The sequence below is a fragment of the Dama dama genome, chromosome 24 (genome assembly GCF_033118175.1).
Source record: "Dama dama isolate Ldn47 chromosome 24, ASM3311817v1, whole genome shotgun sequence".
NCBI classification, from domain to species: Eukaryota; Metazoa; Chordata; class Mammalia; order Artiodactyla; family Cervidae; genus Dama; species Dama dama.
The window spans coordinates 33758386-33785822 of record NC_083704.1 but is presented as its reverse complement, the minus strand read 5'-3'; the positions used below and the strand labels follow the sequence as shown (position 1 = coordinate 33785822).

The 27437-nt window shown below is 39.5% G+C and overlaps 1 protein-coding gene across 2 annotated transcripts in view; it reads right to left on the bottom strand.

Annotated features, from left to right (window-relative positions):
* The window catches only part of SHQ1 (SHQ1, H/ACA ribonucleoprotein assembly factor), a 94780-nt gene extending 86608 nt beyond the window's left edge, over positions 1-8172 (bottom strand). For both annotated transcript variants that reach the window (XM_061128066.1, XM_061128068.1), the window contains exons 1-4: positions 7913-8172; positions 4308-4372; positions 1508-1630; positions 384-544 (exon numbers count right to left, since the gene is read on the bottom strand). In XM_061128066.1, the coding sequence (XP_060984049.1) occupies positions 384-544; positions 1508-1630; positions 4308-4372; positions 7913-8055 (492 nt within the window). In that variant the 5' untranslated portion in view covers positions 8056-8172. The remainder of the gene's footprint in view (positions 1-383; positions 545-1507; positions 1631-4307; positions 4373-7912) is intronic.
* Positions 8173-27437: the final 19265 nt, after the last annotated feature.

The following is a 27437-nucleotide window of genomic DNA, read 5'->3' as shown; positions in this document are numbered from 1 at the left end:
AGAAGAGATATCAAGCCACAAGTGAACAATTTTCATTTTTTTGAAGTATAAAACATAAAGCTTTTCAGGAAGTATGAGGAGAGAGGGGTTCTGTTCTGTATTTTGGAAACTTCATGTCTAAAATAACAACTGCAGTGGAGAAAGAAGAAAGTACCAGGACATCTTCCATGTGTAAGCACAATGAGAGTGTGCAACACAGACAGTGGCACGGAAGGGATGGAATGTCTGTGTAACAGTCACATACTAGGAGCTGCGGTTTGCGCTCTAAATACAACACCTCCTACAATCCTCACAAAAAACCTCCAGGTATGAGTAGAACTGAAATTAAACTAGACAAATGGTCAAACCCTTGGTATATACCAAGGTCTTTCAGAAAAACATACCTGCAACCGCTGAAACACTCCTGAGCGTAAGTTTCCAAACCCATAGCGGCAGTTCGGATTCAAGGCACTTTCTGGTACCTCTTCATAGGGGGACTGTTCAATTTCCCAATCAAACTCATCATCATCATCTTCCACTCCTTCCTCAGAAACCTCAGAAGCACCTAAATATGTAAAGTATTAGTTCATTAAAGCACTAGATTTCCTAGGTACAACTTGGGGAAAAAAAGTATAGGGAAAAAGTGTCTGCCCACGTACCCCAAAAGAATACTGCTGCTATTCTTTTTTTTTTTTAATATGTTAATGTATCATATTAGGTTCATGCTGGGTATACTACATAATAATTTGATGTTGGCAAACATACAAAATGATCACCAACTGTCCCCATATAAAGTAATTACAGTACTATTGACCTTATTCCTTATGCTATATATTACGTCCCTGTGGTTTCCTTATTATAAAACTGAAGGTTTGTATGTCTTAATCCCATTCACCTATTTTGCCCAGCCTTCACCTCACTATTCTTATTAGACAAAAAAAAAAAAAGGAACCAAGCCAAAGTTCCATCTATGGTAGGATATATAAATAATAACATGATAAAAACAAACAGACCTCAGCTATACATGGATAAATCTCACAAAAATGTTAAATGAAAAAAGCTAGACAACAAAGATCATTTACTGTGTGGATTATATATATATTGATCCAATTCAAAAACAGGCAACACTGAGGTAGTGGTTACCTTGGAGAGTCAGGAGTGAGAAATAACCAGGGTAAGATTCCAGGACGTGGGAGACGTTCCACTTCTTTGACCTGGGTCGTGTTTGCTTTCTGCTTACACTGAATTGTAGGCTTCTGATTTTAGCTCGAGGCCAATATTTTGCCAAACACAGAGACGCTGCCTCAATTGGTCCCAAAAAATGACTGACCTACTGATTTAACAGAGTTGTTTATGTCTTAAATGTCAACAAATGAACTACTCTCATATGGTGTTACATGATCTCCTCATCTTGTCATCTGAAGTATTTTCTCCTATTTCCTATGTGCTATATCCGTTTTCCCTGAGAAACACACAGCATTCCAGATATTCATTTACCTGCATCTCCTCCCAAATGCAATAAACATACCTATCTCTTCCACAAGTGGTTTTGCAGTCCTGGATTTTCTTGGTGCCAGCAGAGCAGTTAACATGTTCAGCCCTTCAAAATGTTGGCCAGGAGTTTCTTTGGGCAACCGAATGGTAAAAATTCCTTAAAGATAAATGGTTTCTATGCTTAGCTAAATTAAAATACTCAAACACTTCACAAACATACCTAAGAAATAGACATTTCAGAATTATAATTTTATTTCACAGAGCTCCAAAATTATGCCCTTATTACATAGTTAGTTAATACAAATCAAGACAGGAAAAGGCTCAAAGAAGGTTTTTCAGAACCACTGATTCAGTGGTCCCCTCTTTGAGAAATTAATCTGTTAAAGCTGCAAAATACTTAAATCTTACCCAATATCACATTCACCTACAGATAACATTAAAAGTTCAGGTCAAAAACACAATGGCCTGAGAAGGCAATAGGTTAGAGTCAACTGTAACTACTCATGGGATTTATTTCTAGCCTGGGGGCGGGGGGAGGCAGTGAAATCAAGATATCTAGTCCAATGAAGAACAACAAACTAGAAAATTCTTGAAGAGATAGGAATACCAGACCACCTAACCTGCCTCTTGAGAAACCTGTATGCAGGTCAGGAAGCAACAGTTAGAACTGGACATGGACCAACAGACTCGTTCCAAATAGGGAAGGAGTATGTCAAGGCTGTATATTGTCACCCTGCTTATTTAACTTATATGCAGAGTACATCATGAGAAACGCTGGGCTGGATGAAGCACAAGCTGGAATCAAGATTGCCAGGAGAAATATCAATAACCTCAGATATGCAGATGACACCACCCTTAAGGGAGAAAGTGAAGAACTAAAGAGCCTCTTGATGAAAGTGAAAGAGGACAGTGAAAAAGTTGGCTTAAAGCTCAACATTCAGAAAACTAAGAACATGGCATCTGGTCCCATCACTTCATGGCAAATAGATGGGGAAATAGTGAAAACAGTGACAGACTTTACTTTTTGGGGCTCCAAAATCACTGCAGATGGTGACTACAGGCATGAAATTAAAAGGCACTTACTCCTTGGAAGAAAAGTTATGACCAACCTAGACAGCATATTGACATTACTTTGTCAACAAAGGTCCATCTAGTCAAAGCTATGGTTTTTTCAGTAGTCGTGTATGGATGTGAGAGTTGGACTATAAAGAAAGCTGAGTACCAAAGAATTGATGCTTTTGAGCTGTGGTGTTGGAGAAGACTCTTGAGAGTCCCTTGTACCGCAAGCAGATCCAACCAGTCCATCCTAAAGGAAATGGGTCCTGAATATTCATTGGAAGGACTGATGCTGAAGCTGAAACTCCAATACTTTGGCCATGTGATGCGAAGAAATGACTCATTTGAAAAGACCATGATGCTGGGAGGGATTGGGGGCAGGAGGAGAAGGGGATGACAGAGGATGAGATGGTTGGATGGCATCACTGACTCAATGGACATGAGTTTGAGTAAACTCCGGGAGTTGGTGATGGACACGGAGGCCTGGTGTGCTGCAGTCTGTGGGGTCACAAAGAGTCAGACACAACTGAGCAACTGAACTGAACTGAATTCAATGAAGAATAGCAGTCATTTCAAATATACACAAAATCTTAAATAAGGCAATGATGGCTTGATAAAGTTCTTTGATATCTCAAGAGATATATCCCTAAAGTTTGTCTAATGCAGACCCAAATTCCATCTATGTACTTCCTTTTTTTCCTTGACAGGGTTTATCACCTTCATCTAGGTTCCCCTATGAACAGATTACATTATCTGTTATTGTTACATTATTATTCACTACTCTTACATTTTAAAACATTTTACCTCCTTCAGTGCACTTAGCCATATTCTAATATATCAAACACAACTAAACCCAAACATTTCCACATACATAACCTTCCTAAACCCTCATTTACTTTCAAGATTTAATAACTATGCTTCAGTATGCAGCTTATCTGCAATTAAAAACAGATTTACTACCTAGAAAGGCAGTTTCACTGTACTTCATCACATCAGTTATACTGTGTTTTGGGTTAGAACTTTGTCATTTAACTCTTTCATTCCATCTTTCCTCCATTACTCTAGTTCATTGAGGTCAATATTCACTGAATAAATCACCTAACAGTACACAAGGTATTCTTATTCCAGATGCAGTGACAAAGGAAAATCCAGTGACTCCTACAGAAGCAAAATATATGGTTTCAAGATGAGCTGAAATGAAGGGCTTATCAATTAAGAGAAGAAAATTGAATCAGTCCACGTAATTATATTTTAAGATTGAAAATAGTAATGGAAAAAAAGAATATATGTATATCTGAATCACTTTGCTGTATATCTGAAACTAGCAACACTGTAAATCAATTATACTTAAACAAAAAATAAATTTTTAAAATTCTAAAAAGAAAACTGTCTTAGAAACATCTGACTCACAGCTTACAAAAATCATCCACTTCTTTTCTAATCAGTCACCTCCCACAATCTAACTTTAACTTTTAAACACTTACTAAATGTAGGGAGAATTAGGAAATAAAACTTTCAGAAAACAGAGCCAGAGTATTTAACTAATTAAACTTTAAAGAACAATGTGAAGTATAAATTTAGAGGGCTGGGGAAACTGTGACTGTTAAGAAATCCATCAGTAACAGGCACTGGACATTACGAAACAATAAAGAGTGACAGGGACAGATTGCACTTGCCATACACCTAAAGGTCGCCATAGTACATGAGATTATTAAGGAGCTACACCAACATGAAGAATTCAAAGGAAAAAAACTAACAGAAAATTCCAAGGGCAATACCTTTATCTGCATCATAGGATCCCTGCTCATTTCCATTTTCTACAATTCTTCCAGGAAGGGTTAACCTGCAGATGTAATGAAAGGTCTCATGAAGTCCTTAAATTACAAAGCATCATAAAGCATGATGGTAAGCATCAAGCACTGAAATCTATCAACCATTTAAAAAGATATTCCTCAGCATTTAAATTTTATCAACTAAATAACATATTTCTTCCCTAGCTAAGAAAAAAAGAATCAGAGATGACTCACCTTTCTGTTTGAATAGACACTAGTCACTGACAAAACACTTAGAAAAGCCACAATAAATACTAGCTATCACTACTGTTATAGTACTTTCCCCTCCTAATATGAGTTATTTATATACCTGATGACTGACACAGGATGGGCTCAGTACAAGTATACTAACTGGCTTCCAAAAAGAAAAGAAACAAAAAAATGAGAAAGAATAAAGAACCAACAAAACCAATTGTTTATATTGAGTAAATTACTACTTTTTTAAAAAAGGCAGAAAGCAAACGTGTTTTTGTAAATCTCATTATTACTGTATAGGGATTTCCCCCTCTTTCCCGCTAAAGGACATGAACTGATTTCCCTGTTCGCAGTTTTACTCTGGGTCAATCAATGCTCTAACTGAGGCCCCAAAAGAATTTTTCTAAAACAGAAATCTGTCACTTTTCTATTACGAAAGCTTCCATGGCTGCTTGATATTGGCTAGACAATTTAAATTCACCCGTGCTATATATGAGGCCAGATCCATTCCACTCCAAGCTTAAAATATGAACCTACTTTCCTCCCACACCCCCCTCCTCCTTGTTACCTATTCTAACACCATCATCATTATCATCATCATCCATCTTGGCAGACCCCAAAAGGTACGGGGCTCTATCCCTACTTACCTTTGATCTTAATGTTTCCTGAAGCTATAATACATTTTCGAAACAAAAGTCCCTTCTAAACCTAGCATAAAAATTCAGTTATGAATAAATTTGTTATACAATGGATACAAATAAGAACGTTACCTTCAGAGTCTAAATTAAGTCCATTTGTGGACTTAATTCCAAGTTACGCCATTTACTAGCTCTGTAACTTTCTTTGTACCACAAGCTAATTAACTTCAAAGTTAATATTCCTCATTTATAAAAAGTGAAAAATAATAGAATCTATCTGAGGGTTACTGTGAGAAAGAAAGGATAATACAAAAACCTTAGTGGCTAGTACAATAGGCAAGCATTCAGAAAATGTAAACTATTATTATCATCACCCTTCTCCTAAACTCTCTGTAAGTACAGAGTTAAATTCTTAATGCATGATGGCGAAACAGTATTTGCTAACAAATCTGCCTTCCCTGCTAGACACTCAGTTCCTCAAGGAGAGGGGTGAGGTTTTATTCATCTCTGGTATACTGTAGCAAACTGCATTTCCAAAGATGACCTATCTCACATCATTCCTTCCAATAATGCAATCTATGTCTCCTCCCCTTAAAACTGAGTGGGCTTCTAGAATTGTTTTACCAAAAACAAAACAATACAGCAGAAGTGACACTGTGATTTCTGAAGTTAGGTTATAAAAGATGATATGGATTCTGCCTTGCTCCCGGAAATATTTACTCTTAAAAATTTCAGCTGTCATGGTAGGGATGCAACTCCCTGCAGGAATCACAGGGGAGACCACACAGGGAGGTCCTTAGACCACATGAAAAGAGATTCCCTCCTTCACCTACCCTATAAGTCCCCAGCTGCTTTAGCCCTTCCTGTCCTAGGTCCAGCCACACGTGACTAAATTAAAGACCTTAGGCCAGAACAGTTCAGCCAAGCTCTTACCAGATTCCTAAGGCACAAAAACCAATAGAGGGAGTTAAAGGATTGTTATTTTTATACAGTTAGGTTTGACTGGTTATTGGCAGCAGATAATTGCAACAATATGCCCCCTTAATAAATAATAATACCTACCATTTATTGAATATGTAGTTAATTATCAGGCAAAGTAATAAGGATTATACATGCATTATCTCAAACCTCACATCAACTCTTTAAAACCACTAATATTAGTCCCACTTAACAGACTAGGAAACTTACTGAGACTGAATAACTTGCCAAAAGTCACAGAACTATAAGTGTGCTGAGACCCACATGTGCCCAACCCCCAAGCCTCTGCTACTCAAGGAATGGATAAATTTGCATAAAAAGTACTCTATATAAAAAAAAAAAAAAGTACTCTACAAACTGCTTCACATGTAGCTGCTTACTGGCTCTTCACCAAACCCCCCAAACTTAATTAAGCAAGTGATTTTTATTTTGAAATATTTCTTTCACTGTAATTACTTAATTTTATCATCCTATCTCATTTAAGATCTTTTCTCTGAGCCTCTGAGCCCTTATCTGCAACATGAGTATATAACAAAACCTACTTTGTAAGACTGTCCTAAAATCAAGTGAGTCACATAAAGCACTAACCAGGAGTAAAATGCCAATAAATGTTTGCTAACATCATCATCATCTTCTTCCCATTCTTCATGTTTTGGCTTTAATATCACCTCTTTAAACAGGCTTTCCCTGGTCGCTTTGTATAAATCCAGACACTCTTTTATACAACATATTCAAGTACGTGGATTAAGTTAAGGCCAAAGGGATACCTGAGCAGAACAGGTTCAGGCCAAGTACTTAATAGCTTAACTCAAAAAGAAGGTCTGCACTGGAAATGAACTTGGGCAGGAAGGGTAGGCTGGAACCACACTTGAATGAGAAAGACGAGCAGACTGGATTTTCACTCGGTAGAAAGGAGAAAAGAATGTATTGACAATGTTGAGAAAGAATAATATGGCAGTGTCTTCTAAAATGTTTTCTAAATAATGATGTCTATCTCCAAGGATCGCTGTCCAGGTTAAATGAGATAATGCACACAAGCACTTAACCCTTCACTTAAACGCACTGCTTGCCCACCACACAGAGGGGGAGAAGAAGTCAGCTGTTAGCACTTATGTTACGGTTCTGCAGGAAGAAAAATGCAAACAAGAACTGAAGGTCCCTCCCTGAAGCTTGCGGGATGCCAACGACAATGAAGGGGTAAAATCAAACAGAGAAGAACCAAACAACGAAGAGGTGAAGGAGACTTTGGCATCAGCGGGACCAAGAAAGGGAAAATTTCAGGGAATAGAAAGCGTCAGCCAGGAGGTCGGGGAACAGGAAGTGGACCGAAAAAGTCAAACCGACAGGTCAGTAGGGAAGGCAGCGTGAGCCGTCTCGGGACAAGGAGGACTAACGCAGAGCGAAAAGAAAACAGGAAAAGGGCAAGAACTAAGGCGACAGGACAAAAACTGGAAAGGAGATTATGGTCCCAAACTCTGCGTTCTAAAGTGGCTCCGGAATCTCTTCCAGGCGGGGATGTAAGAAGATGTAAGAACCAATAAGCTTCTGCAGCATTCAGAGCGCACGCCTGAAAGAGTTCGCTTCCTCGGCACCTGCTGTTGGAACCTCGGGAAAAGGCAGTGGCGATGCCGAAAAGTCCTCCTTCGTTCTTTCATCTTCCCTCGATAAGCAGTTATCTAATGGATGAATAAATGAATCCCCAAAACATGCTCTTCCCAGGGCCAAACACCCGGAACTCGCCTGAGAAAGTACGGCTTGGCGTAGAATTTGAAATCGACCCCCTCGAAATAGACATCGAACTCAGAGACCCGGGCGTAAGGCACGCGGATGGCGACAGTCAGGAAGTCGGCGTCCTGGCTAAGATCGAATGCCGGGGTCAGCATCACCACGCCGAACTCGGGCGCCCAAGTCAATCACTCTCGCAGCCGCCGCGGGCCTGCCACTGAAACTCTCCTAGAAGTCCCCACGCGCTGGTACCCTCTGTAAGACACGGGTCTTCCGGCTCTAGGCGGAAGTGCGCGTGCGTGCGAGAGGAAATCCCGCCTCGCGCCGGTTTCCTTGGAGACGGGACGCTGTGAGTCGAGAAGCGACCGGAGGAGTGAGGCTTTGTGCGCAGAAATTGAACCCAGGGCATAACTTGCACGAACCCGGGCAAGAATCCACTTTAGAACCACTAAGCTACTTTGAAGGTTATTAGAGATGATTTTAACAGCATTGGCTTTGCAGGCAGTGAAACCTGCGTTTAAATTCTTTCTTTCCAATACCCAGAAGTACGACTTTGAGAAAGTTACAGAACCCCTTTATGCTTCAGGTATCTCTTCTATAAAATAAGGTTAGAAACCTAGCCTCGTAGAGACGGTGTGAGGATAGCATGCATTTGTGCATGTTAAGCTCTAACAAGGTTCCCGGCAAGTTGTCGAGGCTGGGTGTGTTGGAGCAGTCACCTCAGAAACCACAGAAACACCGTTACTGTGGTTTTCCTTAGTTCTCACTTGCTTTGTCAACAACTCCCCTTTCTCCCTCTCCTCCTTCATTCTCTACCGACTTCTATCTCCTCCTCTTTCCCTCCATGCCTCTCCCTCTGTCCGTTTCTGCCACTTTCTACCCTCTTCGTAACTCCTTAATTGAACAGAATTTGGTCGTTTAGTGAACGTCCAGTCCACTCATCTCGTTTAATCTACACCACGAACGCCAAAGAACACGACTCACAAAGGTTAAGCAATATGTCTTACAATCATGCATTTTACAATTACCAAAATCCGTAACATCTGACTCTTAAACCGTATTAGTGTCTGCAATGACGAATAGCAATGCCTCTGTACTTTCTCCTCTTTCCTTTTCTCACTTTTCTCCTTACACTTATTCGAGGTCCTCTTTTCTGTCGTTTTTCTTTCTCTTCCTTGTATTTCTCCTTTTAATTCTGGTCATACTCTCTCAATGCCTCTCCCACTAGGCTCTCTTCTCCCCTGCATATTCCCTTGGCCTTCCTTCCCTCTCATTTTATTTCCAGTTATTCTACTAATAAGTAGAATAGTCCAAGAAATGTTTTTATTTCCAGATTTTAAATATCAGTGAAAGACAAGTGAAAGTCATCTCCAGAGTCAGGGGATCAGATAACCTAAATAACCTTTTCAACCTCCAACTTTTTATGAGTCTTGAAAATTAATTAGGACTCAGCATATCAATAGGAGTAAATAAAATTTAAAATTCAAAATAAAAATCAATCTGGTTAAATCTGGGAGTTTTTTGTATTTGTTTATTTTAATTGGAGGCTAATTACTTTACAGTATTGTGATGGGTTTTTCCATACACTGACATGAATCATCCCTGGGTGTACATGTGTCCCACCATCCTGAATCCCCCTCCCACTTCCCTCCCCACCCCATTCCTCTGGTTGTTCCAGAGCACCAGCTTTGGGTGCCCTGCTTCAGGCATCCAATTTGCACTGGTCGTCTATTTTACATATGGTAATATACATGTTTCAATACTATTCAATGCCATCATCTCACCCTCACCTTCTCCCACATAGTCCAAAAGTCTGTTCTTTACATCTGTGTCTCTTTTGCTCTCTTGTATATAGGGTCATCGTTACCATCTTTCTAAATTCCATATACATGCGTTAATATACTGTATTGGTGTTTCTCTTTCTGGCTTACTTCACTCTGTATAATGGACTCCAGTTTCATCCACTTCATTAGAACTGACTCAAATGCGTTCTTAAATCAGAGTTTTGATAAAGACAAGAGGTTTATGTTAAACAATTTAAAAAGTACTCTTCTGTTCATCTGTTCCTTGGGGAGCAGAAGGATTAATTGAATTGAGTACTCACTATGTGCCAGCACTGCACCATATCCTTTATAATGATTTCATTTTTCCATTCTGACAGCTCTGTGAACTAGGGATTACATATCCCCATCATGTGCACAAGATTACAGTTAGTGAGTGGTTCAATGAGAATTGAAACCCAAGTGAGTCTGATTCCTGAGCTCAAGCTCTAAAATACTATAGAGTTGGCTCCCTATACTACCTCCTACCCAGCTTGTTTCACAATGTGAGCACAAGTCTTCCTGCTTTAGACCATATTTAGCCCTACAAATAACAGGTGCTCTGTAATGAAAATGAACTGATGCAAACATGGAATTAATGTAGTCCTCAAAAAATCCAAATTAGCTCATTCCAAATTACCTCACTCCAAATTAGCTTCGCTAAAGAGAGCCTTTACATCTGCCATGGGACCTCATTCCTGGAGGTCACAAGCATTAATATTTTTAAATTATTAATGCCAAAGAATTAACTGAGGGTGAAGCTACACCTAATGAAAGTCTATTTGAAAGCACTTTACACAGTGGAGCTATGCACTTCCTGGATGTTTTGCTCTTTGTTTGGCAACACACACAGACAAATTATTGCAATACAGATAAACAGATCATAAGGTACGTTGCTGCTGTTATGTATTTATTCAAAATATATATTGCATTTGCTATATCACAAAATACTGATTGATATATATGTATATATAAAACAGGGATTTATGACTTTTTCATAAAAGTCATAAATTTTCAAGTTTATGACTTCATTTTCAAGTCATAGTTCACTCTTTGGATTTCTAATTAATGGCTAATTACACAAGTGAAAAGTTCATTCTCTCTTTTTAAAAACAGAATATTACAGAAAAATTCCCTTGACTGCTGTCTAACTTTGGTTATTTCTCCTGCTCACCAAGGGTAATCCCTCTAGTCACTCTTGCAGAACTTTTTATATTTCTATATACATTTCTAAGTACCCTGTTACATTATGTCTCTAATGCTTGGGGAGCATTATCACACTATAAATGAAGATCTGCAACACTAGTTTATTGTTTTTCTTGGGTACTTTTTTAGGCATATCAATATTGGTTCAAAGATCCAGTTGAATTCTTATTTCTAGATATAGACAATGCTTGAAAATAAAGACATTATTTCAACATTTCATGTTAACTCTGCTTTGGAGGGAAGAAAACAAACAAGAATGAAAATTTTTGTCTTTTTTGAGCATTCAAAGTTGCTGGGATTTTGTTTGTTTTTCCATTGCTTTAAGCCTTATTTTTGGATGACCTTTCACTATTTTAAAAATAGCTTTTTCCTGTGATCAGTTTGGGGGGCTTCCCAGGTAGCTCAGCTGGTAAGGAATCTGCCTGCAATACAGGAGATGCTAGTTCGATTCCTGGGTCGGGAAGTTCCCCTGGAGAATGGATAGGCTACCCATTCCAGTATTCTTGGGCTTCCCTGATGGCTCAGATGGTAAAGAATCTGCCTGCAATGCAGGAGACCTGGATTTGACCCCTGGGTTGGGAAGATCCCATGGAGGAGGGCATGGCAACCCACTCAGGTATTCTTGCCTGGAGAATCCCTTGAACAGAGGAACCTTGTGGGCTACAATCCATAGGTGTGGTCACAAAGAGTTGGACAAGACCAAAGCAACTTAGCATGCACAAGCATGCATATCTGCCGTCTCTGATTGAATTAAATTAGCCCCTCTTCTATTCTAATAACTTGTTTGTGATCCACATGGTTTAAAATTAAATGTTATTTTAAAAATAGTTTCTAAAAACAATCCCAGTTCCAGCTGTATTACAAAATTCTACTATTAGAAATCTTTTAATGGTGAAGTCCCCCTTGCTTCCAGAAGGTGGCAGGCGCTTAGGCAAGTAAGACAATGTTAATGAAGAACAGAGTTTTAATCTATGTTGGAAGTAGCTTCCTATATAAGCTGTTTATAACTCTAGTTCATTCTCTGAGCCATTTTGGGGAGATGGTGAGAATCTTATACAGAACTTGCAAACTACACTTTAACCGCTGTTATTATTTTGGCATACATCTTTTATGACTTTCAGTGTATTCATAAAATTCATTAAAAGTATCTTCCTATTCATAAAAAGTACAGAAATAATTTAAACAAAAATGGTATCATATCTTATTTTTTCATTATTTCCACCCAACATAGCATTATATCTAGTATTTCATTTGACTATTTTTTGGCAAGAATATTTTACCATAATTGTACCTTCCTTTTTTATCACTGTTAGTATTGTTAATTCTTAAGTGAACAAAGTGATGATTTGTTTCAAGATGGGGGAAAAAGTGAAACCAATAGAATCATAAGCTAAGATCAGAAAACTAGAATAAAAATACGAAAGTTAGAATACAAACTATATAACATATTTTGAAGTTTGAAAAACAACTATCCTTCTATACACAGTGGGACTAGGTATCTGAAGTTTTGCAATTTTGAGTTATAAACTAATTCTAAGAGGGCTTGGATGAGTTCCTGGATAGCAAGTAAGCAAGTGTTAGCAGCTCAATCTTTGTGCAACTCTTTGCAAAGCTATGAACTGTAACCCATGAGGCTTCTCTGTTCATGGAATTCCCCAGGCAATAACACTGGAGTAGGTAGCCATTCCTTTCTCTAGGGGATCTTCCCAACCGAGGGATCGAACCTGGGTCTCCCTGCATTACAGGTGGATTCTTTACAATCTAAGCCTCCAGGGAAACCCTGAAATTTGGATTGTAAAAGAGGATTAAGGGATGGGCCTAACAGGGTACATGAGCATGAGTCGGACACTGGTGATGTGCCCAGTGTTTTTTAAATCCCTTTATTGTTAAGCACAACTATTTTTGATCTTTGCACCAGTCCTTCAGCCTATTCAAGTTACAGCTGTTAAAAGAGACCAGTGTCAGCAATAATATAGCACAGTCATGGGTATTTCAGTTAAGACTTAGTCCAATTCCAATTGTATACAAGCTCAATGAAGTTCTGGAAAAAACCTAAAAGAGTTACAGCTGATCCTAGGGTGTTTTTTGTTTTGTTTTGACATTTTTGTGCAGGGTTTAGCTAAGGGCTTAGCAACATACATTCCAAGATGCTAGTCCCATTCCATTTGATGAAATACAGGCCAGGGGGGAAATGCTAACCAAATTGCACTTTGAGCTTCCTTTATTGTTTTCTGTCATATATATAAAAGACATCTACAGAAGGTACTGTTTTGATGCCCTGCCCAAGTGTTCTTTATGGATCCAGGAAGCCCATCTGTAACTGGCCACAAACATTTGGGATGACCTCTTCTCCAAAGACTTTCCATAGTTCAGGGTTTCTCCCCCTCAGGTATTGGAGCCAACTAATTCTTTGTTGTGGGGAGCCCACCTGCATATTGTGAGATGTTTAGCAGCATCCCTGACTTCTTATTTCTCAATTCCAATACCAACCCTGCTATTGTGACAACCACAAATATCTCCAGACTTTGCCAAATGTCTCTTAGGAGACCAAATAGCCCATAGTTGAGAATGACTGCCCTAGACTGATGGAAGACTCTCAAAAGTAACTATGCCGCCGCCAGCACCTACCCCGGGTCCACAACCATGAGGATTATTATGGGGCACAGAAAACTGCCTTCAAGGGCAGATGACTCCATTGTGGCTTACACTCCAGAATTCTTAAGGTCAAGTTTTCCCTGAGCCCACATCTTTGCTCAGCTTCTCCCCTTTCCCTTTCCTTCACTTCCTTCCTTACAGATTTCTCCTGAGTAATACCCTCACACTGAGTCACATGCATCGGAATCTCTGTCTCAGGCCCTAGTTCTAGGGACTAGGTCGAGGGTACCTGACCTATGTACGCAGCTTGAGGAACCCCTTACCATTCCTTACAGTCCTTCAAAACTGCTGGAGAAAAGTTATCTACAGTATCTACAGAGAATACATAATACAAGTTTTTATGTTACTCTTTTTAAAGTTCTTATAATCCAACTATCCTTAACAGAACTAATCTTTTCCTTAATTCACAGAGAACATGTTTTTAGTCCTTCATGCAGAAATCATTTAAATGTACCTCTTTTGGCATCAAAGATTACTATGGGATTATAAATTAGTAAAACCACCTTGGACAAGAATCCCTTGGAGAGCAAGGAAATCAGTCCTGACTATTCATTGGAAGGACTGATGCTGAAGCTGAAACTCCAATACTTTGGCCACATGATGCAAAGAGCTGACTCATTTGAAAAGACCCTGATGCTGGGAAAGATTGAAGGCGGGAGGAGAAGGGGACGACAGAGGATGAGGTGGTTGGATGGCATCACTGACTCTATGGACATGAGCTTGAGTAAACTCTGGGAGTTGGTGATGGACAGGGAGGCCTGGCGTGCCGCACTCCATGGGGTCGCAAAGAGTCAGACATGACTGAGCAACTGAACTGAATTGAACCTTAAAAAATTGTTTTGCGATATTACTAGAACTAAACATATGTATGCCCTAGCACCCTACAATTCCCCTCTTTGATACATAACAGAAATGAGTGGTAAATGTCCATTAAGAGACAGGCACAGGAAAGTTCAGAGATGTATTATGCATTACATGCTACACTAGATGCAATTCAAGTGCACATCAAGAGTAGAATAAACAAATTGTGGTATACTTACTCAATATTGCTAAACAGAAATAAGAAAGAATGGACTATAGCTATACACAACATGTAGAATCACATTGGCATGTTAAGTTAAAAAGACCAGATCCAAAAGAAGATGGAGTATTGTTGTTGTTTAGTCACTGAGTTGTGTCTAACTCTTTTCAGATCCCATGGACTGTAACCTGCCAGGCTTCTCTGTCCATGGGATTTCCCAGGCAAGAATACCAGAGTGGGTTTCCATTTCCTTTTCCAAGGGATCACCTCCACCCAGGGATCAAACCTGCATCTCCTACATTGGCAGGTAGATTCTTTACCACTGACCCACAGCAAAAGGATAAAATAATGCCATTTGCAACAACATGAATGGGCCTAGGGATTTTCATACTAAGTCAGATAAAGACAAATATGTGGCATCACTTATATGTGGAAACTAAAAAATAATGATATAAATGAACTTATTTACAAAACAGAAATAGACTCACAGGCATAGAAAACAAACAGGGTTACTGAAAAGTAAAAGCAGGGGGATAAATTAGGAGTTTGGAACTAATGGATACATACTAGTATGTATAAAATAGATATACAACAAGGATCTACTGTATAGCAATCATATTCAATATCTTATAATAATCTAAGATGGAAACAGATCTGAAAAAAGAACAAATATATATGAACCATTTTGCTATACACCTGGAACTAACACAGTACTGTAAGTCAACAAAATTTCAAATTTTTTAAATGGTGAAAAGTTTAAAAAAATCCAAAAAATAGATACCTTCTGCCTTTTTAAGTAATAAAATCACTCAGATAAGAGAGTTATTAAAGAACATTTATATGTCAGGGGAAAAAAGATCAAAAGAGTTCATACTAGATGTTTCTGTTTATATGAAGTTCAAAACAGGCAAAACTTAATCCATGGTCATAGATGTGAGAACAGTGATTACTTTGGTGGGGATGGTTACTGACTGGGAGGAGGTGTGAGAAAGCCTTCTGGGTGCTGAATATTTAATCTATATCTTGATTTGGGTGGGAATTACGTGGATATATACATATGTGAAATTCATAGAGCCATACACATATATAAGATTGGGCAACTTACTGTATGAAATTCATTAATATATAATAAAAGGAATCCTGTGCATGACTAGGAGACGATCAGAAGAGCTGACTCCCCGCTGGATGCTGGAAATAGAGACTGCTGATGGTTCACAGTCGTCCTTCACAGGGACGGCAGAGTAGTGCCTCGCCCAAAGTTACTCACTTCCAAGAGGCTAATGCAGGACACAAAGGTCCTGGGCTCCCGACCTCAGATGGGACACGTAACTCTGAAAGCCACCCCGGCTCCAAGGCTCCCTGCAGAATTGGCAGAGGCCTTGGTTGCTGTGGCACTGTGGGGCTCTGTCCCTCTTTCTCTTTACAGGCATGTCTCCAAAGAGCATCCCCTCCAAAACCATCCTCACTCAGTGGTCCTTCTTCGAGTCTGTTCCTAGGAGCCCCAGTATAAGATGCCGTTCATGCTACAGGTCTGCTCTTCCAAATAGACTGGAATGCCCACTTTACTTTCAATATCAATATTCTTAAAATTAACTCAACAGCCTCCTTGATTTTTCTGCAGTGTCATTTCCTGGTCTTCCTTCACCCAGGGGTCTGGAAGCCATGAATTTGCCAATATTTTTTAAAAACTGTTGCCAAGACTCTCTTTCTTCCTGAATGCCTTTTGATTATTGCAGTCACTCAGAAGAAAACCAACCTTCTGAAGAAAACATTAAGCTAAACTATGAGCTCTAAGGAGGAGGAAAATAGGTCCCCTGCAATTTGAAACAATTTCTGTTGATTATGTCTATTGTAAATTCATTATAAGTATTTCTCTATGAAGTTGTTATAAGTATTTCTCTGTAAAGTTGAAATGGCATAACTGGATAATTTTATGTTATTTTCCCAGGGGAGTTCAGGTTAGTTATCTTTTCCCTAAATAAAAGTACATCCTTTTCAACCAGAGACCATGGCATTCGGAATGTAGGTTGTAATTATGTCATTGTCAATGGTGCATAATCAAGACATAGCCTTGAAACCTTCTCCCAATCTTCTCCCTTGGCTTTTCTCCATTCTGCACTCCGGTTCTTGAAACATTTCTAAGTGTTCATTTATCCCTCAATTTTTACTTACACTTATTTTTCCTACATTGACATTTTCTCGGCTTCAAAACAATATTCTTCCTCATGGGTTTTGTTTATTTACACTCATCTTGCTTCGTCACTTCACTAGTTAACAACATTTTTATGGTGATTTTTGGAAAACATAATTTGTAGCCAGTTAGATGTCTTCTCTCTTTATATAAAACATGAAGAAATAAGAAAATTTAAACTTCTGTCTTCATGGCATCAGAGGTCGCCAGCCAGTGAGAACAGAACCTGTTGCCTTCATTATCACAGTTCATGGAATTTTTTTTTCATCCTGGAAAATATGCTTATGCTCTTTTCTTTGCCTCTAGGTAATACTGCCCCCAAGTTATCATAAACTTATGGCATAAATTTAATCAACAATATATTTATTGGTTGCTTATTATATATGAGCCGTTTTTCTAAGTGTTTTGCAAATAATGTCATTATTTCAGCTCTGGGAGGAAACAGACTTTATATTACCAGTGCCTTCATTTTATTCATGAGGAAACTGGGACTTACAGAGGTTAAGAGACTTTCTGAGTCTCATGGCTTATAAGTAACACAGTCAGGATTGGGACCTCTGAGTTTATCCCACCTTTAGTCCACCATCTATAAAACACATGTTTCTGTTCTTGATGATCTAGGAAGAGAGAGAAGAGATAATACAAGATGAAAGAAGTGATCTCTAACTTTAAATAATTTAGATTCCAGTTGTGAAAATGAAACACAGAAGAATTAGCAATTGCAGTAGCCAGTTTCCAAAGCTGCATCTTCCCACAATGAGCCACTACACCCAGTAATCACACCTGAGTGTGAAGCTGGGTTGGCCCTGAGGTACCAGTGGAGACACTGCATTACTTTGGAGAGCCAGGTCATAAAAAAGCTTGCCACTTCCAACCAGACTATTGAAACGCATGCTCTAAAGGAAGCCAGGCACCGTGCAAGAAATCTGGCTACCTCTGAGATCACCATGGTGTGGGGAAGCCCAACCTGCCACTTGGAGAGGCTGTGTGGCCAGCAGTGACTGCCTCTGCCATCCCAGCCCAGGCACCATTTTCAAGAGTGAAGAAGCCATCTTGGACATTTAAGCCTCAGCAGATAGCACATGAAGAAGAACAGAGGAATCTTGCTGTTAGCCAGAAACACAGCTCGAAGCTTACAGTCCCACCCCAGCCACCTCTAGGATTTGAGCCACCCCAGCTGAGGCCCCAGTTACATCAGAAGAGAGACAAGCTGTCCCCACTGTGCCTGCCCTAATTTCTGACTCACAAAATTGTCAGCCTAAGAAAATGATTGTTGTTTCAAATTGGTAGGTTTGAGGGAGGTTTTACAATGCAGCAGGGGATAAACAGAACAGCAATGAAAGACAATCAAGTGTAGAAATCCAGTCAGAGAGATCCAGAGATGGAGAAATGTTCCGGGGGTGGGGGGGTTGGACAATTAGAGAAATCCCATTCCTGATAAGTCTGGGGCCTGAGCAAAGGCTTCCAGGGGAAAAAGTACAGATAAATGGGGTGGAACCAGGTCACTTTATCTGATGTGGAGGATACAAAAACTGAAGCAACAAGCATTAGGACTAGATAAGAGTCTAGGGCAATCATTGAGAGGGGTGAATGCCCAGAAAAAGAATTCTGCAGCCAAACAGGGCTATAAAAACCATTTTCATACAACTCACGCCTTTGTAAGATAAAGAAACTGAAATTCAGAAAAACGAAGTGATTGGGAGAAGGTCACATAGCAGGTTGGTGGCAAAAGTTAATACTCAAGGCTAGGACTTAGTTTCTTTTCTCCAGAAACTCACAATTGGTTAAGAAAATAGAATCATGATTCTTAGTGTCTAAATATAGACAAGTTTTCTCCCCTGGTATCAAAACAAAAAACCATGGTATATCCATCCTAAATATCTGGACAGATAACCATGGTGTTTAAAGCCAGATTCTCTCCTTCGCAGTTGTGAAGTCTCTAATCACTCTTTCTTCATCCTCTTCTTCCATGTTAAAACCAAAATACAACAAAACCTCTAAATCTTTTAGTCTCTGAACTTTCACCAAAGTCTCCATAAAGTTTTTTTAAAAAACTTTTTGAGGCATAAATTACATTTCATGAAATTCACTTTGTTTTAAGTGTACCAGTCAGCGTTTTTTACTACTGAGTTGAGCAATCATCACCTTAATCTACTTCTGGAATATTTCTATTCCCTGCAACAAAATCTCTCTGTGCATTTACAGTTACCCCTTCTTCCTGCCTTGAGCTGCAGATAAGAAATAATTTACTTTTTGTCTCTATAGATTTGCTTTTCTGGATATTTCAGGTAAATAGGACCATACAGTAAGTGGCCCTTTGTGTCTGGCTTCCTTCACATAGCATGTTTTTGAAGTTCATCCATCCTGTAATGTGAATCAGTAGCTAATTCCTTTTTATTGCTGAATAGTATTGCATTGTATGGATATACCATATTAGTTTATCTATTAACCAGTTAGTGGACCTTTGGCTTGGTTCCACTTTTTGACTACTGTGAATAAATCTGCTTCCACTAATTTTAAATTTAAAAGTAGTAAAGATTGGTTAGAAGAGAAAAGTCTCACAGAAGTTTTGGGAGTTTTGTAGAGATTGTTTATTTAAATAAGAAAATACAGAAAAACAGGAAAAATATAAATTCACCATTCAGAGATAACCAGAGTATTAATGTTCTACACTTTTTAGCTAAGTATTATATAGAATTTTTTCTTATAATAAAGCCAAACAGTACATACTTTTGTGATAGCTCATTTTAAAATTAATTATGTCATGAAAAACCTTTCTATGTGACTACATTATATTGAATCAATGTATCATAATTTATCTGATTTGATAAAAATTTGATTTTAATGATTATATAATTCAGTTACATCCAATTTCTTGGCCATTATAAACAAGAATGACTTGGCTATGCTCACAAAAGCTGTCTCCAAACTAAATTCATGAAACTATTTATTTCTGTTTTCTTTCAGCTCTTTATGGTTTATTGTTTATATTCAACTTTTTAGTCCAGCCTGAAAGTATTTTGGCATGTGTTTACCCCAAAGCCATCCTTCCACACTGACTTAAAAAGCATTCTTTAATTCACAGTACAGATGAACACTGCCCAGAATCATTTCTTAGGTTTCTACTCTATGTAATCACATGACTTCAAGTGCCAATACCATCTTGCTGTAATCAGAACTCACTGGAGCATGAGAACACATAACAGAGTTAGTCTTCCTTCAACATTATCTTGTTTCATACTGTCCAGTTCCACAGCAAAAATTCTCAGAAGTCTAACTTTATTTAATATGTATATACTGAAATTTTGGATAAAATTCACACAGTTAAATAGCAAAATTTTTTTCTGATTTCACCAAGAGAGCTACTGATCGAAGTGACCTTGAAGTGACTTATTTGCAATCCATATATCAATAATCCCCTCTAGTTCCATATTGTCAATCATCATGCCATCCCCCATAGGACCACCACGTTCTATTCAGATCAGAGTTCTGAGCTTCTTCCCCTGTCCTTGTGATGAGAGGGGCATGAACTGTGAGTCAGGTTGTTCTAAAAAGTAGATGGATCTTGGGTTATTTGTAAAGTCATGGACAGACCTAGAAACTGTCTACAGAGTGAAGTCAGAGAAAAAACAAATATTGTATATTCATGCATATGTGTGGAATCTAGAAAAAATGGTATCAGTTCAGTGGCTCAGTTGTGTCCAACTCTGCGACCCCATGGACTGCAGCATGCCAGGCTTCCCTGTCCATCACCAACTCCTGGAGCCTGCTCAAACTCATATCCATCCAGTCAGTGATGCCAATCAACCATCTCAGCCTCTGTCGTCCCTTCTCCTCCTGCCTTCAATCGTTCCCAGCACTGGGGTCTTTTCCAATGAGTCATCAGGTGGCCAAAGTATAAAATGGTATAGATGATCTTATTTGCAAGCAGAAATAGAGACAGATGTAGAGAACAAATATTTGTATACCAAGGGAGGAAGGGGGAAGTGGGAGGAATTGGGAGATTGGGATTGACATATATACACTATTGATGGGTTTTCCTTGGGGCTCAGCTGGTAAAGACTCTGCTTGCAATGCAGGAGACGTGCTTCCATGTCCTGGCTATTATAAACAGTGCTGAGATGAACATTGGGGTGCACGTGTCTCTTTCAGATCTGGTTTCCTCAGTGTGTATGCTCAGGAGTGGGATTGCTGGGTCATATGGCAGTTCTATTTCCAGTTTTTTAAGGAATCTCCACACTGTTCTCCATAGTGGCTGTACTAGTTTGCACTCCCACCAACAGTGTCAGAGGGTTCCCTTTTCTCCACACCCTCTCCAGCATTTATTGCTTGTAGACTTTTGGATAGCAGCCATTCTGACTGGCATGTAATGGTACCTCTAGATGGATCTTAGAACCCTAGTGAACCCAAGAAGCAACCGTACAAGCTGTATTAGGTATGAACTTTCAATGCACACAACTCAGGTGTGAAAAAATGTAACTTTGACTTTGCCTTGTCTGAATTTAATTTCTTTGTCTAGCAGCAGTTTGTCAAATCAATTCGTGGTTAACTCAGTCACTTCAGAGTTTTTCCTTAATCTCTTTGGAGTAGACTCAAGGGGTTCAGGTTTTTCTCTACCTCCCTAATTCACCCCAAGGTGTCATTTTACTTCTAGGAAGTTTTCCAAGAATCATAGAACTGAGTAGAGTGGGGTGGGCCTAAGGAAGCATCTGATCCTTGGAGTTGTGTCTGCTCAGACATACGCAGGTGTCCAGTCCTGCGTGGTCCTCAGACACAGTTGTCTCTCCACACCAGCATCTACTGAGGCATCCAAAGTCCTATGTCATAGCGGTACAGTCTGTTCCAGCTTCTGCTGAGACATTTCCTCATCAGCACAAGAACCTCTATTATCCTCAAACCTCAGGTCAAATAGCTCCTGCTAGGCCCCCTGTTTTATTAGGTCCCATTCTGGCCCTTCTCAGGCAGAGCCCATCCAGAGCCCTGGCTCCTCCTCTGCCTAGAATATACCCTGGGTAGCCAAGACTCTGTGATTCCCAATCTAAATGGTCCTGAGCCCCATCTTGGTGCAGGCCTCTTTCCTGAGTGGTCCTCCGGAAGACAAACTGCCCCTAGCGTACATGCCCTTAGGCTTGAGGGTGGCCAAAGGGCAGGTGTTTGCAGGAGAGTGGATGAAGCTTGGGCATGTGGGTAGGAGTGGAGGAAGAGGGGATGAGCTCAGGACTGGGGATAAGGACTTACACTCACCACCTCCAAGTATATGTGTAGAAATCTTGAATTTCCTCCTGGACAGTGGTTAGTTTGACCTGTAAATATTTAAGCAAAGGATAGGTGGGGCTCCATTTTTTTTTTTCACTTTTATATTATATTGGAGTGTGGGCTTCCCAGGTGGTTCAGCAGTAAAGAATCTGCCTGCAATGCAGGAGATGTGGTTTGATCCCTGGGTTGGGAAGATCTCCTTGAGAAGGAAATGGCAACCCACTCCAGTATTCTTGCCTGGAAAATCCCATGGACAGAGGAGCCCAACAGGCTACAGTCCATGGGGTTGCAAAAGAGTCAGACACAACTTAGTGACCAAACAATAATGGTTAGTTTCAGGCGTACTGAAAAGTGAATCAGTTATACATATACATCTATCTACTTTTTCAAATTCTTTGTCCAAATAGGTTATTACAGAATGTTGAGTAGAGTTCCCTGTGCTATAATGGTGGTTCTCTGTTTTTACTCTCACCCCAGACCCTGAGAATTCTAGGGATGGACCTGATAGAACATTGTCACTGAGTTGAGTGCTGCCTTATATCGCTTTGACTGTTAAAGTCACAGAGTGTCACTCTTTGGGGAACCCAGTTTATTCAAATGTCCCCATTCTAACTTCACAACTTGTTTAGGTTCTAGGTTTTATTTCCTATCCAAAGAAAAATTTCACTACAATAATGCTGAATAATCTCTTGGGTTTCTTACCGTCTTATAGTTTCTTGGCTTCAGAGATTTTCCTTGTTTTCCCACCAGGTCAGTGACACATATCAAGAGACGTATATATATCTTCAAAGGATACCAAATAACATTTGAACCAATAAGAAAGTGAAAGTCGCTCAGTCGTGTCTGACTCTTTGCAACCCCATGGAATGTATAGTTCATGGAATTCTCCAGGCCAGAATACTGGAGTGCGCAGCTGTTCCCTTCTCCAGGGGAGCAATTGAACCAATAAGGGACATTTAATTATACTCCACTGGAAAAACAACATCGTGGAGATGTTAATTCATCATAAGTTAATTTATAAATTTTTCTTAATACCAATAAGGTTTTTTTTTAATTTTAGAATGAGACAAGCTAGTTCTGAATTCATATGGAAAAATAAATAAGAATGGCCTGGGAAGCTCTAAAACAATGGAACTCATCCTGCTAGGTATGTAAACATGTCATCATTCCAAGGAAATAAAACTGCACGCTAACATGGGAGACAGACGAGCAGAATGGGACAGAAAACTCCCAAAATATCCAAAACTACACCTAGGAATGCAGCACATGACCAAGGTGGCATCTGGAATTGATGGAGAAAGATAGACTGTGCAGTTTAAGTGTTCAGAAAACCACAGGAAGATAAAGTTGGGCCCAAACTCACCCAGAATAAATGCCAAGTGAACCAAAGATTTACATTTAAAAATGAAACTATATTTATTCATAAGGTTTGTGTATGCAGATTCTAGAAACTCCTACAAATCAATCAAAGGCAACTCAACAGAAAAAAGAGCAAAAGACTGGGGCAGAGATTTCATAAAATAAGAGGTCTAATTGGCCAGTACATCCATGAAAAGATGCTAACTTCATTAGTGCTCAGGGAAATACAAATTAAAACCACATTGAAATACCACTACACAGTCTCCAGAGTGGTTAAAGTGAAAAAAGACAAAACACTTGGAGAGAATGTTTAGCAGAAAGAACTCTCATGTGTTGCGGGTAGGTGTGTCAGTTGATACAATCACAAGGGAAAACTGTTGGGTAGCATCCACTAAAGCTAAGCTTATGCCTACCTTGCAACACAGCAGTTTGCCTCCTAATATATATATCCAACATACACATATTCCCGTGCTCACCAAAAGACAAATACAAGAAGGTTCACAGCAGGTATTCAGTGAAAACATTTCCTTCCAACCCTGTCGTCCATCTGTTCTGGGCTTCTTACTCCATAAGATAAAGATATCTTTATTATTCAAGCTCTTGCTCAAAATGTTGGATCACCACCAGCAGCAGGAGCAATGTTTAACGGCTTATTAGAAATACAGACTCTCGGGTCATGGCTCAGATATACCACATTGATATCTACATTTAACAAGATCTCCAGATAATTTGTCCACCCATTAAAGTTTGAAAAGTCATAGTCAGATTCTCTTCTGTTCCTGTTGACTGATATAGACATAACCCTAAGCCTCCTCTCCTTTCAACTGAGGTATTTACTGGCTACCATCTTGTACAGATCACTTTACACCCTTCTCTTTGCTCAAGCTACATATTTACATTATCCTCTGGTGCAGGGGGTGGAGGGCCATGGTTAACAACACAGACAGTAGAGTCAGAGTACTTGAATGAAAAATCTTTCATCTGCTTGTTTTTTTTTTTTTTTTCATTTATTTTTATTAGATCTGCTTTCTTTTAAAAAAGAAAAAGAGATTTTTTAAGAGCAATATTTTTAGGTTCACTGTAAAATTGAAGGGAAAGTACAGAGAATTCTGATACACTTACTGCTTCCTCACATACACAGTCTTCTCTCCACCAACATCTCAGCACCAGAGGGGAACATGCTTTCACCTGATGAATATACGCTGGCACACCATTATCACCCCAAGTGTTAGATGCACCATAGTTTATTTATCCATCAACTGCTGAGGGACATTTTGGTTGCCTCTAAGTTTTCACAGTTACTAATAAAGCCTATTACTGATTACTAATAACCTGCACTCAAGTGTCAACAGACATAAGTTGACTAAATACCAACGAGCATGACTGCTGGATTGTATGGTAAGGGTATGTTTAATTTTGTAACTGTCTTCCAAAGAAGCTGTATCATTCTGCATGCCCACCAGAAGTGCATGAGTGTCCCTGTTGGTCCACATCCCTGTTAGCATTTGGTCGTGTCAGTGTGCCAGATTTTGGCCATTCTAATAGGTGCATAGTCGTATCTCGTTGTTGTTTTAATTTGCATTTCCCTAGTGACAGAATAACCCACTCCAGTATTCTTGCTTGGAGAATCCTGTGGACAGAGGAGCCTGGTGGGCTGCTGTCCATGGGGTCGCACAGAGTCGGACACGACTGAAGCGACTTAGCAGCAGCAGTGACAGAATGTGGAGCATCTTTTCATTCGTTTACTTGCTATCTGTTTATCAGCTGTGATGAAGTGTCCATTAAGGTCTTCAGTCCATTTTTTTTTTTTTTTTCAGTCCATTTTTAAATCAGGTTGTTTCTTTTCTTATTGCTGAGTTTTAAGAGCTCTTTGCATGTTTTGAATAACAGTCCCTTGTCAGATGTGTCTTTTGCAAATCTTTTCTTTCAGTCTGTAGCTTATCTTCCAATTCTCTTGCATTTGTCTTTCACAGGACAGAAGTTTTTAATTATAATAAAATCTATCTTATCAATAATTTCCTTCATGGACTGTGCCTTTGGCATTATATCTAAGAATTTGTTGCCATCTCTGAAGAGTTGTAAGCAGAAGAGAAAGTGAAAGTGAAAGTCACTCAGGTGTGTCTGTTTGCAACTCTATGAACTATACAGTCCAAGGAATTCTCCAGGCCAGAATACTGGAGTGGGTAGTTGTTCCCTTCTCCAAGGGATCTTCCCAACCCAGGGATCGAACCCAGGTCTCCTGCATTGCAGGCAGATTCTTTACCAACTGAGGCACCAGGGAAGCCCAAGAGGAGAAATAGGACTCAGTATATGTTTTTAAAAAATTATTCTGGTTTAAGGATTGGAAGAAGGCATGGGGGAAAGCAAGGAGGTTTCTAGGCCACAAAAGAGCTACATCATACAATTTAAAGTAGCGAGGGGTGGAGTGGGAATAATTTATATGAAATACAATGAAATCCCATGAGGAACTGGGCAAGGTTTGGTCTTGTCAAACAATCCTTACTGACAACTCAGGAGAAAGGTGGACAGATGTCAACTGCACCTTGGAGGTAGAGCTGACAGAACTTGCTGACTCTCAGATATGGGAGGTAAAGGAGGCAGCCTTCTAAAACAGCTCCTAGTAATCCTGGTATTCAGGCCCTTGTGTAAACCTCTCCACTTAAGTGTAGAACGGGTTTAATGCCTTGCTTCCAATAAGAACATGGCATTGCAATAGAATGTCACTTCCTAAAATAGATAATAAGACCATCACTTCTGTGTTCTCTCTCTAGCTCTTCTGATGTCCTTACCCTGATAGAGAGAGTCACCCGGCAAGGCACTGAGGGTAGTCTCTGGCAAAGAGTCATCAAAACAGAAACTCTCAATACAATGCTCTGAAAAGAAACCACCCCTTTCAACAACCATGTGAGTCTTAGAAGCAGATCCTTTCCCAGTTGAGCCTTCAGTGGAGACCACCACACCTGGGCCAACACTTTGATTACAGCCTTTTTTTTTTTTTTTTTGATTGATTACAGCCTTTTGAGAGTCTGTGAAGCAGAGATCCCAGCTACACTCTGCTGGTTTCCTACCTACAGAAAGCATGAGATTGTATGTGTATAATATTTTTTTAAAAATATTTATTTATTCAGCTGTCTAGTCTTAGTTGAGGCATGTGGGCTTAGTTGCACCACGTGAGCTTAGTTGTACGTAAAATCTTAGTTTCCTGACCAGAGATCAAACCCACATCCCCTGCATTGGAAGGTGAGTCTTAACCACTGGAGCACCAGGGAAGTCCCTGTATGTGTATTATCTTAAGCCACCAAGTTTGGGGGTTTGTTATACAACAATAGATAACCAATACAAGTGTGAGCAAAACAGAGAAACCAAGGATGCTTCCTACCTAATTTCTGGCTTGAGCATCTGGGTATCTAGACATGCCAAAATTCCAAGGGAAAGAACAGATTTCTGGGATAGAGAGACAAATAAAAAAAGCTTTTGGTATATTAGACATCCAAGTGAAAAACTGGGTGAATCCTAGATAATGTATCTGGAACCCTTTTTCCATGACATTAGATGTCAGAGCAGTAACCAAAACATGAATTTGAACTCAGGGAAAGGAAGTAAATCAGGCCTTTCCTTTGTTCCAGCAAGGCTGAATAAATCAGGGTCCTCTGTTTGTTCAAACCTAGCTGGCCCAAGTTCTATTTTGGTATCTGAGACCAAAACCTTAACTGCTAGTCATGTGTGACTTGGCCTCATTTTTTATTCTTGTTGCACATGTTTCTTCTTGAGGAAGAGAGGAGGTGGCAAGACAGAGTTTGGAAATTCTTGCTTCGCTTGGTCACATACCAACATAATAATGGTCATTTCTGAACTCAGAAGGCCTGAACATCACACCTTAGCCTAACCCAACGTTTTTCCACAGCATCGCCATGTTGGCAGTTGGCCCAAAACATTTTTTTTTTCTTTAAAGGTATTTTATTTATTTGGCTGCACCAGGTCTTGGCTGTGCCATGTAGGATCTAGTTCCCTGACCAGGGATCAAATCCATGC